Genomic DNA, 14,585 nt, shown 5'->3' with positions numbered 1-14,585 from the left:
CTTGCAATGGGCCCCAGATTTCCACTGAGATGGGGGACTGCTGAAAGGGTAGGAGGTTTCTAACGATGGACACACTTTCTGCTGGTGCTAGTTAGATGGAAAGAGGAGGCAGGGAATTGGAAAGAGAAAGGGGAAGTTGATGGCTGAGCAGCAGGGCAGCTGCGGGAGAACAACAGAAAGCTGAGGCCTCAGCCCTTGCTTCCTCTCTGTGAGGGGCATAGAGCAGAGGTGGGCGGGGCCGAGGGAGCACGTCAGGCTCTCCTCAGTTTCAATGGCTTTGCGGGTATCCCATCAGCCCCACAAAGACAAAGACTGTCATCTATATATTTTGTTCCTGTGTTGCCAGTGTCTAGACATAATTGACGCTCATAGTAGACAAGCCAGGAGTCCCTGGGTGGTGCAAACAGTCAACGTGCTCGGCTGCTAACGGCAAAGTTGAAGGTTCAAGTCCACCCAGAGGTGCTTCAGAAGAAAGTCCTGGTGATCTACTTCTGAAAAATCAGCCATTGGACACTCTGTGGAGCTCAGTTCTACTTGACGTGCGTGGGTCACCATGAGTCAGACTCAGCTCTGCAGCAGCTGGTCTGGTAGACAAACTCGCATGTAGTAGATTCTCGGTGAATATCTGCACATCGCGTTGTCTCCCATAATTAAGCATGTTGGTCACAGTTACCCAGGGTTTGCCCTCCCAGTGGCCTCCAGGATCTCTGGCCGTCTCTGAGCTCCAGACAGTAGGCACAGGCAGTTTGTCCATCTAATCAGGTCCCTGTCTACATTTTTATTTTAGGATAAAACTACCCCTCACAGTGGAAGAGATCGTCAACTTCGGGGAGGGCAACAGGGAGCTGTTTGTGAGGTCCAGTACCTACAGCCTCATCCCCATCACTGTGGCCGAGGCAGGCCTCACCATCAGCTGGGTCTTCTCCTCTGACCCCAAGAGTATTTCCTTCAGCGTGGTCTTCCGGGAGGCAGAGGACACACCGCTGGATCAGTGTAAGGTAAGGCCAGGCCCCCTGCCTGTGGGCCCCTTACCCAGCAGGTTGCTGTGCACACCTTTCCTAGAACTGGGGCCCTGGCTGTCCTGCCGTCTGCTGGGCAGGCCTTACCTGGAAAGTGATGGTCCATTCTAGGCTCTTGCAATGAACAGAAGCTTATTCAATGGAGAGAATCCACGGTGCGAAGGCCCTCTGAGCCATGTCATGCCGAGCAGGTAAAGCACCTGGGACTGCTCAACTTGGAGAAGGAAAGAGCTGGAGGCTCAGGAGAGCTGTATTCAAACATCTGAAGGTCTCTTCTGTGGCACACAGGTTCCGTCTGTCCTTGGGACAGATTAGTAGGTGAAACTTAGAGGAATCCAGCTGTATGACTCGGTTTAAAAATCATTTCTAACAGAGCTGTGCAAAGAAGGACTGGCTTACCTGGGGAGGTGATGACATCTCTGCCTCTGGTGGTGGTCAGACAGCATTAGCTTAGGATGCTCAGCATCTCACCTGCAAGAATGTCAGTAGAGACCATCCCAGTGTCACTTGGGTGGTTGAGCGTGAAATCTTGGTGGCAGATAGCAGTTCAGAAACTGAAGACATTCTTAAGCATGGGACATTGACAATGGCCTGGACCATAGTTCTCAGCCTTGGCTGTACATTAGAAACACCTGGGGAACTTTGAAGCATCCCATCGCCAAGGCCACTCCCCAGACCACTAAGTCAGAATCTCTAGGGGTGGGACCCAGGCATCTCCAGGTGAGTCCAAAGAGCAGCCAAGGTTGAGACCCACTGGTCTAGATCAAGGGAGTGGAAATCATATAGAAGGAATGGGATGGAACATAGAATACAAGGAAAGAAGGTTGAGCAGGACTCTGCAGGTGGCCAATTCAGTATGGGGTGAGAACGATGGAGACCCTATGCCCGAGTTCTGAATTCCATGTCTGAATCTCTGCGGAGAAATGGTGGTAGCGGGATAATGAAGGGAGAGCTTGTTTGGATGGAAACGTAAGTTCTATTCTAATCATTCTGAGTGGAAGGAATGGTGAGGATAGTCTGAGGTTCTGGGCTGAAGCTTAACGTGAATGCTAGACTGTTAACATAGTTGCAAAAATCGCCATTTACGCAAACGGCAAGAATCAAGATAGGGAAGCACAATTTGAAGTCATGTGCAACAAGACTTTTGTGTGGTCTTTGCAGCCATACCTGTTAGGCCCTCATGCATTCGGTCCACTGGGTGCCCTTAAGGGACTCACAGTCATGGGGTGGGAACCAGGCTGGCATGCAGGGTGGGGCCACACAACAGTTCTCTGAGGCCGAGAACTTGTTCTCCAGCTCTGGCGTTCACGGAGAGGAATTTATGCACATTTGGGTTTGCACTCCTGCCATCTCTGCCCTGTTGGTGTCTGCTCATTATAGAGATTGCTTTGGCGTTCCTGTCCTCTTCAAATTCACTCTTAAAATGTCACTCCAGCCCCTTTGACTTGGCCTTGTTTATTGGAGTCTCATGTTCTTTCTTGCTTAAAAACCACCCTGCCCCTCTCTTCCCCTTAGGGGCTTGCAGCCGGTACCACATACCTGGGTTTGGAGTCCTTGCTTCCTGAGCCATTCCGAGCCTCCACCCAGGAGGTCCTGTGGCTTGTCGGCCAAGGCTTCTCCGCTTAGGGCTGCCCATCTGCGAGTAGATTGAGACCCAGCCATTGGGCACCCGCTATGTGCAGACTACAAGTCTTAGTGCAGCTTGCAGATGAGGAAACTGTGATGCAGAGTAACTGCCTGGGGTCATCCAGCTGGTTAAGCAGCTCCTTACTCAGTGTCCTTGTCAGCTGTGCCCTAACAAGCAGCTATATACCAAGAACTCACCCCAAGCACTTTTTATGTTCACCCTCATATTCTTCAGACTTATCGAATGCCTAATACTGCATCTGCCCAGATTATACATCGGGTGAGTACTTGGAACAGGGTGTCCAGGCCTTTGCCCTTCCACTTGCCTACATGCATTTAGATCATGGGCCTCTCTCTCGTTCAGTTTCTCACAGCCAAGCCCTCATGGCCCTGGGAGACTGTGTAGTTCCAGTCAGGAGCTTGGAGACGTGAAGGAACCTTCCTCATCTCTTGTGGCCTTGTAGGGGTTATGGTTATGACTACTATTGTCGTTCCCCACGGTGAACGCCAAAGGGCAGAAGGAGCCTAGATACAGGGCAAGTGAGAAGAACGTTTACATGCTTCTGTCTTCAGAGTCCCGGAGGGTGGGGTTTCTGCCTGAGGCCTCCCGAACATTAACCTAGCGAACCTGTTTCCAGACGTGCGTCTTCAACGTCTATCCCAGGGAGTCCCTGTCTGCTCCCCTGACCTGCTGGGGCCCTGCAGGAAACAATAGGATGCACACTGCAGCGCTTGGGTTTCAGGATTATGGAGGTACAGATTCAAGGATCTGTGGTGTGCACTTGTACTCTTTCAACAACCATTTACTGAGCTTTCCTGTCTACTCACAACCCAGCCTAGGAGTTGATGGTCAGAGAAAGGTCCCTGTAGGAGGAGACTCCTGGCCAAGGACTCATTGGACTAAGCCAGGAAAAGCAGCTTGGGGAGCATGGGCCAGAGGAGAAGCTACCAGGCAGAGGGAAAGCATAGCAGAAAGCTAGCCCCATCTCCAGTGGTGCCGTCAGACACCCCTCACCCTGAGCCATGCTCTCTCCAGAGTGATGCCTTCAGCCATGTTAAAGTTCCCACCCTGAGAGGGAGCTGCAAGGTTTACCCCTTTCCAGGGATTCTTCATCCCTGCAGGAATTAGAATATTGGAGAGCAAGCTAAATGCGATAACGTGCAGAAGTGCCTACCACAGAACCTACACATAGCAGGTCCTCCGTAAGGGTTTTACATGCATCTTTGTCCCTACCATCTTCCCCTCCAGGCTTGTCTTGGGCCAGCTCTACTCCTTCATCACCACTCTTCCATACCACCAGCTTCCAGCCAGACAAATGTACTATTGTGTCAGGAACACACAGCGTTCTCTCTGTCACCCATACCATTGTGATTTTCCTTTTGATTTTTCTTTGACCCGTAGGTTATTTATACCAGTTGCTGTGGAGTCAACTCCGACTCATGGCAACTCCATACATGTCAGAGTAGAGCTGTGCTCTACTCTAGGGTTTTCAATGGCTGATTTTTTTAGAAGTAGACTACCAGGCCTTCTTCTGAGGTGCCTCTGGGTAGACTCAAAACTCTAGCCTTTTGTTAGCTGCTGAGCACATTAACCGTTTGCACCACACAGGGTTATTTAGAAGTGTGTTATTATTTAGTTTCCAAATATTTTGGGATTTTCCAGCAATCTTTTTGTTACTGATTTCTAATTTAATTCCATTATAGTCAGTGAACATATTTTGTATAACTTGAATCTTTTTTAAATTTTTTGAGGTTTTTTTTTTTTTTTTTTTTAAATGGCCTAGAGTATGATCTATCTGGGGGAGTGTTCTGAGTGGACTTGAAAAGAATATGTGTTCTGCTGGTTTTGGGTGGAGTATTCTACAAATGTCGATTAGGTCAAGTTAGTTGATAGTGTTGTCCAAGACTTGTATATCTTTATTGATTTCCTGCCTACTTATTCCATCAATTATTGAGAGGGGGTATTGAAATCTCCGACTGTAATTGTGAAGTTTTCTGTTTCTCTGTGCAGTTCTATCACTTCTTGCTTCATATGTTTCGAAGCTCTGTCATTAGGGGTGTAAATGTTTAGAATTATTATTTCCTCTTGGTGAATCGATGCCTTTATCATTATGAAATGACCTTCTTTCTCCCTGGTAATATTTTTTTGTCTAAAATCTATTTGTCTGGTGTTAATATAGCCAACCCAGCTTTCTTTTGGCCAGTGTTAGCATGGTACATCTTTTTCCATCATTTTATTCTATTTGCATCTTTATATTTAAATTGCATTTCTTGTAGGCATCATAAAGTTGGGTCTTACTTGTATCTAAACTGACAATCTCGGGCTTTTAACTGGGACGTTTAGACTATTTACATTTAATGCGATTATTTGTAAGATTACGTTCGAGTCTATCATCTTACTCTTGGTTTATTTGTCCCATCTGTTTTTGTTCCCTTTCAGTCTTTCTGCTTGCTTTTGTATTAATTATTTTTTGTAAATGCCTTTTTTCTCATTTGTTGGCATATTAACTAAAACTCTTTCTTCTGTTGTTTCAGTGATTGCTTTTAGGGTTTATAGTGTACAGCTTTAACTTATCACAGTCTACCTCCAGTCATTTCATACCATTTCATGTATAGTATAAGGCCTTACAATCATACTTCCATTTCTCGCCTCCCAACCTTTGTGTGATTTCTGTTGTACATTAACTTTTACATGTTGCAAATCCTACAATATGCTATTATCATTTTTATTTAAATAGTTTTCTTTTACAGAGATTAAAGTAATGAGAAAAAAATCATATATTTACCTATGTAATTAGCATTTCCATTGCTCTTTATTCCTATGTATAGGTCCATGTTTCCATCTGACGTCATTTTCCTTTAGCCTAAAGAACTTCATTTCACATTTCTTGTAGGGCATGTCTAATGGTAATGAATTCTTGTCAGCTCTTGTCTGTTGAAAAAGTCTTCATTTTGGCTTCATTTTTTGAAAGATAGTTTTGCTGGTTATACAATTCTACACTGATAGTTTTATTACTATTCTGGATTCAGTCATTTTGTACAGGTTACAAAATAGGAAAAATTAAACCTGAATTTTAACAAAAATTGGACTTCTGAAAAAAGCAGTATTTAATTTTATAAAGAATAAAAATGATTACCTCTGGTGCAATTTACTACATTAGGACCTCAAAGTTGCTAAAATGTTACCATGGTCAACAGGGCCTCTGGTCTGTATACCCATTCGTGTAGCCAGTTCTAAATGGAAGACTTAGGGATGTTTTATGAACAAAGAACTTCTTGGTGTTTATCCCTTAAAAAAAAAAAAAACTTAACATTTTTATTGGTGCTGTCTTATTCCCTGTCATATCTTCAGCCTGTGTCTTAGCTGGTCAACAGGTTAAACGCTCTGCCCTCGTGGGGAAGACAGTGGCCATCTAAAGACCCCAGCCCCGCCCCTGCCTGATACACACCGTTGCTCAAATTTGGCCTCTGACAGCAAAGCTCTTGGAACATGCTCTGAGAAAATAAATGTCTCCTAGAACTAATTTTTCATTCTCAGGGAAGACAAAGAGTGAACAGGAGACTGAGGAAAGATGAAAAGGCTCTGAGGGACGTGGGCTGGCCAAGGCTCAGCGAGGAAAGGGGCCTGTGGTGGGGCCAAGTGAGAAGCATTGGGTGGAGCCAGGGGTGTTTGGCCCCGAGGACAGTGGGCTCAGCAGCTTTGCGAAGTGCTTTAAGAGATTGTCACGTGGAAGGAGGGCTTGACCACAAGGGCACCAGGGCAACAGGAGATAGCTAGACAGATGGATTTAATTTACAAGAAATCCTAGCTTCCTGAAGCCAGAAAAGGGCTGCTCCTCCAGGTAGGGGAACATTCTAGCACTGGCCATGGTCAGGGGAGGCTGGTGACCACTCCCTAGGGGTCCTGACCAGTTCATGATTTTAGATGAAGCTCATGTCCATGGCCTCCCCCTGCCACAAGTCATTAGCAAACCCAGGGCATGTGGAAGGCACCCCACCAATTCTGGGGGCTGGTCCTGTTCCCGACCCTGCTCAGCTGTGACCTCAGACAGGGTGCTCAGCCTCCCTGAGCTTCATTCTCTTCCCTGAAAATAAAGGGTCTGCCCAGAGGATCCGTGAAGCCCGCTCAGGATCCGTGAGGCCCCCTCAGCGTCCGTGACACTTTCTTTTCGCCTGTGTTTCTTCCAGGTCCTTATTCCCATGACCCGCTGCAATTCCCACAAGGAGAACATCCAGGGCCAGCTCAAGGTCCGCATGCCAGGCATCTACCTGCTCATCTTCGACAACACCTTTTCAAGGTAGGGCCCTCACCACCAGCATCCGATGAGTCCACCTGCCACTCTGCCACCTGTTCCCAAGGTAGTCAGAGGTGGACGTTAGAAATCGATCATGGTTAGTAATTTAGTAACAATTTTTAGACCCCTATACTATGGTGTTCCCACGTCTACTGTAGATTTTATAACACACAGGCTCATCCTTATAGTCTTACAACATGCTGGGCATGTTCTAGGTGCTCTCCTTGTGTTGACTTAGTTAAGCCACATAGCATCCCAAGGTGATGATTGTTACTAGGTGCTGTCGAGTCGGTTCTGACTTATAGCGACCCTATGTACAACAGAACGAAATGCTGCTGGGTCCTGCTCCATCCTTACGATCATTGTTATGCTTGAGCGCATTGTTGCAGTCACCTTGTTGAGGGTCTTCCACTTTTTCGTGGACCCTCTACTTTACCAAGCATGATGTCCTTCTCCAGGGACTGGTCCCTCCTGACAACATGTCCAGATTTGTTCATTCTTTTGGCAGTCCATGGTATATTCAATATTATTTGCTTTTGCCAACACCATAATTCAAAGGCATCATTTCTTCTTTGGTCTTCCTTATTCATTGTCCAGCTTTCGCATGCCTATGAGGTGATAGAAAATACCATGGCTTGGGTCAGGTGCACCCTAGTCCTCAAAGTGACATCCTTGCTTTTCTACACTTTAAAGAGGTCTTTTGCAGCAGATTTGCCCAGTGCAACACATCGTTTGATTTCCTGAATGCTGCTCCCATGGGCTTTGATTGTGGATCCAAGTAAAGTGAAATGCTTGACAACTTCCGTATTTCCTCCGTTAATCATGATGTCGCTTATTGGTCCAGTTGTAAAGATTTCTGTTTTCTTTATGTTGAGGTGCAATGTGGTAGCAACTGTCTGTCTCCTCACATTATGCTGAAGTGAGTGAGGACCAAAGGGAATGGAATGGCAAGCCCAAGTCACAGACCACGTATATGGTGGAGCCAGATTTGAAGCCAGGCCAGCCCAGCTCCAGTGTCTGGATTCTTAACTGCTGTCCTCTCCTGCCTCTCTCTGATGTCCAGATTCCTACTGCTGAGCCCAAAGAAGGGGCTTAGTAAATACAGTGGAAGGACTGATTGAATGAATGAATGAGAGAGAGAAGTGAAAGCAAGAAGGGTAAATCTGAGATAAGCAGGACTAAGGCTGTCACGGGAGCTGCATGTGCCATCGCGGGGAAGCACTGTGTCAGAGGGTCAGCCACAGGGTCAGGAGTATAGTGCTGGGGTGGGGAGGAGATAGGATCAGGAGGGTGGGAGTATCGAGAGATAAGGCCAGATAGTTGTTGAGTATCCACCATGAGCCAGGGGCCCCTCCTTCACGAAGGTATGAGGCGAGGGTGGCTAGGGTTGCTGGGCACCTGTCCGTTTTTATGTTCTCTGGCTTCAGCATAAGCCCCTTAACTGGGTCTGCCACTTTAAAGAAACATGCTTGACGAACACCGGCCACATCCCTACTGAGCAGGACCCTGGGCTAGATACCACACCCCCACACCCTGGACACCTAGCAGACTAACTGGACAGGACACGTGAGGGAAGAGCTGCACCACCCTCATGACCTCCAGGCCTTGAACTCCAGGGCTTGTGGCCACGGGCATCCACCCAAGGAGAGGCTGAGAGGGTGAGCAGGGAGGCCAAGCTTCCACCTTGCCGTCTCCTCCCCTCCTCTCCACGCCCCTGCACAAGTGAACCACCCCTTCATAGCAGGACTTCAGGGGCATGGGCCCAGCACGTCCAGAGAGCTGTCCTAGAGCCTCCCGGGGTGGGTGAGGCCTCAGCCCCTCGCAGGTGGCAGGATGGCCCAGTGACTAGGAGGGCGGGTTGTGGTCAGCCAGACATGGGCTCTGCTCTTCCTGCTGTGGCCTTAGTTTCCTCCTCTGTGCAGTGTCGGCGAGCACTGTCACCACCCCACTGGACCTCACTGTGAACTGAGCCCCGGGTGAGGTGCGCAGAGGGCAGAGCCCGGTCCCCAGTCTCCAGCCCGAGCAGGCTCCCGGTTATCACGGGAGGTGGTTACAGTGCTGCAACAATCCAGCCTGGGCCCGTTAAAGTCATCTCACGGGCCTCCTCGAGGCTTCCAGCCATAGGTGGCAAAATGGATTTCGATACACAGTCAGAGCGGCGCCTGTCCTCTCCGCTGCCGTGTTCCTCTTCCGGTGCCCGCTCCATCTGCTGGCCCTGTGCAGTGCAGACTGCCAGCCGCTCCAGAGCAGCAAGGCCGGGGGTGAGGAGGCCTCCCGGGGGCCAAAGGGCATTTCTGCACCCTAGGAAAGTCCATGGTGAAGCCCCAGGTCCCCTGACACTTTGTGGAGGAGAACTCTGCTAGCCAGACAACAAATGGGGTGAAGGGGCCTGGAAGAGTCCGTGTACTCGCAAGGGGCTCAGCTCTGAGCAGAAGTCTCCTCATGGGCCCCGTCCAGCCAGCACTCACACCCAGCCAGGCTGCAGCGGCCACAGAGCAGCCGCTGCCCTCGGGCCCTCAGTTCTCAGGGTGACCCCTCCTTTTCCGTTTCTGTCTCCTCAGGTTTGTCTCCAAGAAAGTATTTTATCACTTGACAGTTGACCGACCTGTCATCTACGATGGAAGTGATTTCCCGTAGCCTCAGGCACCTGGATTTTAACAGCTTCACTTTATCCACAGGAAACACTACTCTTCCTCACCTGTCACATAAAGCACTTAAAAAACAGCAACGAAGAAAAAGGGCAGCAGCCCCTCTCCAAGCTAATCAACTGTGCAGCCCAGCACTGCCCTTTCTGCACTACGCCAGGTCATTCTTAGCCCTGTGACCTTTAAGGGCTCACGTGACTTTTCCATTGATTCAGGAGCCAGCTGTCCTCAGATGCACAGGGACACTCTGCCAAAGTTTTAAACACTCAGGAGACCATCAGCCCCTCCTGGGAACACAGTTGGTTATAGGCCTTCCCCTGCGGAGAGTTTCCTGGGGATCCCAACTTCCACCTGTAGAGAGAGAGGCCCTGCTCTGCCCGGCCCGGGGCCAGACATCCTGGGTGACCATGAGCTGGGATGCCCTGGCCAGACCCTGTGAGTGCTCAGTCTTTGAGATCCACAGGCCCTCCCAGGAAAAGGAGGCCACAGGGCCATCATTGGGAGTCAAGATGCTCCAGAGCCCTGCAGAGATGCCAGCCAGCTGCCACCTCCTGTCACACCCCGTCCCTCACTGCTCTAGTAAGTTTGGGGCTGCTCCAAAACTCAGCCATTTTGGAGTGGCCTCTAAGCTGCACTTGCCTCCTGGCCCTTCTGTCTGGGTGATTCTCTCCTTAAGCAAAGCTCTGCACTCAGGCAGGCCTCTCAGCAGCTCACAGCATCACCCTAAGAGCAGAACTGAAGATAATCAGAGAAACAGAACCCGCCACTGTGCTAAAGGCTGCAGTGGCTGTGGATACGCTGCAGCTAGAGCCCGAGTGCTGGCTCGTGGCAGCGCTGCGGCCGAAGCAGAATTGTGGGTTGGCCTGCAGGGCTCGCTCCTCAGCTGGAAGCCTGCCCCTGTGCGTGCACACAGGAGCTCTGGCCTCACCAGCAGACGTGTGTTTACTGATGATCAGAACTGGGGTAAGAGCCACTTTCAGAACCTGGGCCTCTTCTCAAAAGCCCTTGGTAAGGCAAGTGTAAACAGAGGCATCATTCATGGACTTGCTCTTTGTTCATGTCTTGGTCTTTGATGCCCACGCATACCAAGCCCACTCCCCACCTACCAGATTCCCCAATATCCTATTTGCATACTTCCTGCTGCTCAGCCCACAGCTGACACCCAGGAAGCAACTCCCCTGGAGGCAGTGAGTCCCCGTTTCCTATTCCTGAATAGGAATTAAATAATCTTCCTGTTCTCTGTGGCCCTTTTTTCCTCCTACCACAGAGAGCTCACCTTTGCCAGCCTCTCTGTCCCTTGTTCGCAGAGGCCGGCCTCCTGTGGTCAGGTGTGGGCATTTCCACAGGTGAGCAGAGCATCTGACAAAATGGCCCACTTTGACCTAAGGAAAACAGGTGGCCAAGTATTAAGGAAAGCGCACTGGACAGGTTTTCTAAGGACCTGAGTTGTGGGCCCAGCTCTCCCTCTAGCCAGCCTTGCGACCCAAGTCAAGTCACACCGCCTCTCAAGGCTTTATTTTATCATCCATAACCTTTGTCTAACTGGTTTTGAAGGCTTGGGAACGGGTCAGGGGCCTGCAGGCCAAGTCCAGCACAGACTCCCAACCCTCCATGCACCAGCAGCCACAGCATCAACACCAGCAAAAAGAACTCCAACGAGGGCAAGGGTAAGAGGAAGTAACCCCCGAGGACTCAGACCTCTCATCTGAACAGGAGAGTTGGGCACCTCCCGTCAGTTTAGAGGAGAGTGGGGAATGGTGGAGAGAGCCTTTCAAAGGTTAGCCAGAGAGAAGCCAGGCCTCTTGTGTTCTGTCCTTGGGGCAGCCTCCTTGAGCAGAAAGCAATCAGGTTCTCATCCCCAACTGGCTAAGGCCCTGACAGTGCTTAGCACCAAAACGGAAAATGACCAGGCCTCCAGAGACTCTTCCAGCCTCATGCTTGTCCTCGCAGGTGTGCCACCCAGCCCGAGGATTGTTCAAGAGCAAATTACCCAGCCTGTGCATCCATCTGCCCTCTTGCAAAGGATAGTCAGAAGTCAGCCGGGCTCCTGCAAGAAAGAAACAAAATGTGTACAGAAGAGAAACCAAAGCAGTCTGGGGTCTCCTTTTCAGTGCTCAGCTTTCCCAGGATGTCATGGGGACTTGCCAAGCCGATGACCTTCTGCTGGTGTCACCACCATCATTTGCAACAAGAACCAACGTTGACTGAGCAGCTGATGTGTTTGGGGCCAGTGAAAGGCCGAGGGCATTTTCTTCTATCTAAGGTCCATTCTGAGCCCCACTCTGTCACTCAGCACAGCAGAGGACCAATTACAACTTAAAAAACAACATGGCTCTTACGAAGCCAACCCAGAGCCCCTCATCTAGGAGAATGGCGGCTGCTGAGTTGGGCAGCACCTTGAACGCTGACTGTGATGGTACAAGAAAGGTCCTTTCTGCATTCAGAGGACTGCCCAGTCCCTCAGCAGTCATTTCTCTAACTCTGGTTTCATTAGCGTAGCTATTTTTGTGTGCTGGACAAACTCTTAAACTTAGTTTGCTGTTCGAGCTCAAGTTTGCTGTGAGTTATGCAGTTAGCTCCTTGGCCTATTTAAGTGTGACTTTTATCAACAGCTTTATTCTTATTTTCCATAGGTGTGCAACGTACTGAGGTTTTTTGGTTGAGATAACTTTTTTTAACAAAAATACAAATGACAATTGAAGAGCCACTGTTGAAGGTGGTAGCCCCAACTAGACAGAGGTGCCCTAGAAATCAACAAGAAGGCAAAATGGCCTTGGGATCCACATCACTATTCAAAAGGGGAGGAGGCAGCCCCTTGATGGCCTAGCTGTCTGAATAACAGTTGTTTTGTATTATTGCTGCCAGCTGCCTTGTTCAGCACTGCCACTGAAGCCACTGCTTATCTCCTGGGCAGCACACCAACCCCAGTCAGCCAACCTCCATCACCAAGAACAGATGTTTGGCGAAGTGTTTCTGTGTCTGAGCGGGCCCTGCAGAGAGCACTGCTGATTTAAGCGCCCTGAACTCCGAGCAGTCTCGAACAAGAGCAGGGAAAGGGATTTTCAAGCAGGAATCTGGAACTGGAAAAAACCCACGTGTTTGGAAAACAGAGATGAAAAGCCACATAATACAACTCAAAAATAAAGGGAGTGGCTTTTCTGAAATGTTGCGGTTGTCTCCGAAGGTGGTAAAGCCATTCCAGGCCCAGACAAAATGAGAATTTGTGTTACGATACTTGTTAGACGTCCACTGGTGCCATTTTATAGGGCTTTCATTTTTAAAAGTCCAGCTTGGTAATTCTACACGTAAGAAGCCTTTAGGTCAAGGAACCACCCTTGGCTCAAAGGTGCTGAGCATTAAATCAGAGAGAAGCTTTTGTGATGCTTAGAACCAAGGACCTCCATTTACTCAGGCCATTGAGACAGCCACCCACGTTTACCCAAAAAGCACTCTTCAGTGGAACTCTGGGTAAGTTTTTCCCACTTTATCTGGTTCTTCCAAGGAAACAGGAAAGACTGAATTAATTCCCTTTTCCCTCTTGAGCACTTTTTAAAAAATAATAAAGTATATCTTTAAACTTCAGGAGGCATCTCTGAAAAAAGGCTTCCTTAGCGCCTTAGGATGCGTGTTATCCAGAGACACCTCCGCTCCTCTGGGGGCTGCAGAGCACTATGCAAGCCTCGGTTGGATGGCTTGAAAATTAGAATTGCACTTTAGTTGACTAATCTTCAATCCACATGGCCTTATGGGCTAGCGGGTCTGAGAACCCCATTTCATTCATATCTGCCAAAGAATTACTCAGAAGCACATCAGATGCCAACACCCCACCTACACAGTGGGGGAGGAACTTTTCTATCCCAAAACATATCTCTTTGGAGTGTCTGCTATGCCATTCGGAAATGTTTTTTTAACATCAGGATTTAAATAAAGTGAACACTATGACATTTAGAGTAGCATCGTCTTTTGTTCCACCGGGGCATGCAGAGGATGATATTGCCTAGACCTGAGCTGGGATTGATTTCCCCTAATGGAAACCCTGGTGTCACACTGGTTAAGACCTACTGCTGGTAGCAAAGGGTCAGCAGTTCAAATCCACTAGGCGCTTCTTGGAAACTGGGGGGCAGTTCGTCTCTGCCCTATAGGGTCACTATGAGTCGGAATCGACTCGATGGCAATGGATTTGGTTTTCTTTTGAATGGGAAATAGAGCATCTTTTACAGCGGCTTTTTAAAAGGGCTCAAGTCAGCAGATATTCTGGGTAATTGCCGCATGGTCTGGCATCTGGATACATCCTGGTCTTCTTTGAAGAAGGTATTGGGACCTGCCTGAGGCAACACGTCCTTCCGGCCCACACCTCTGCCGAGTGAGCTTCCACCCTCAGCCCAGATGTCCCTAGTTTCCCTATGGGGCTCACAGAGCACTTTGAACAAAGAGCAAACTTCTGGTTTACCAGAAAAATGGGGTGGGGGAAACAGGTCATGGATGGCCTAAAACCACAGTCAGTCAGCATGTGGTACAAAGCTAGGCAGAAATGCCGGGCAGAGACCAGCTGGCAAAGGAAGAAGCCAACACTCCCACTACAACTTACACTGCTGTTACCAGGTCAGTAGAGCACCTGGAGAGGCATGTCCCTGTCACTCCGGGACTGGCCAGATTGAGTTCAGGTTCAGCAGTCTGTCCGCACTTAGCTCACATGCTATGTCCAGGGTGACTAGGAGCTCCTCTCCTAGAGTGCTCCATGTCTCGAAGAATACCTCCCAGCCCCTTCCCTTCACCTCCGTCCCTCTTCCAAGTCCTCCCTTGCCCTCAGATTCTCACATGAAGTCTTCTTTACTCAGTTATTCCAGAATAAGTCTGTGTGTCTAGTTCTCCGTCAAGGGCAAGGACCATGTCCCATTCATCTTCATGTCGCCTTCCCGCCACCCACCCCCTGTATCAAGCATCATGCCATACACAAAAGTGCTCAAAAAGTACCAAACCAATGAGGACACCAGTCAGTC

The 14,585-nt window shown here is 49.1% G+C and overlaps 1 protein-coding gene across 1 annotated transcript in view; it reads left to right on the top strand.

Moving 5' to 3' along the window:
- Positions 1-13,525, top strand: part of FYCO1 (FYVE and coiled-coil domain autophagy adaptor 1) — an 87,808-nt gene extending 74,283 nt beyond the window's left edge. Inside the window, exons 16-18 of the mRNA XM_023726315.1 lie at positions 788-998; positions 6,834-6,943; positions 9,502-13,525. Coding sequence (XP_023582083.1) covers positions 788-998; positions 6,834-6,943; positions 9,502-9,577 — 397 coding nt within the window. The 3' untranslated portion in view covers positions 9,578-13,525. The remainder of the gene's footprint in view (positions 1-787; positions 999-6,833; positions 6,944-9,501) is intronic.
- Positions 13,526-14,585: the final 1,060 nt, after the last annotated feature.

This window comes from Trichechus manatus, unplaced genomic scaffold (assembly GCF_000243295.1).
Source record: "Trichechus manatus latirostris isolate Lorelei unplaced genomic scaffold, TriManLat1.0 scaffold00001, whole genome shotgun sequence".
NCBI classification, from domain to species: Eukaryota; Metazoa; Chordata; class Mammalia; order Sirenia; family Trichechidae; genus Trichechus; species Trichechus manatus.
The sequence above is the reverse complement of the archived record's forward strand: the minus strand, read 5'-3'. Positions and strand labels throughout refer to the sequence as shown.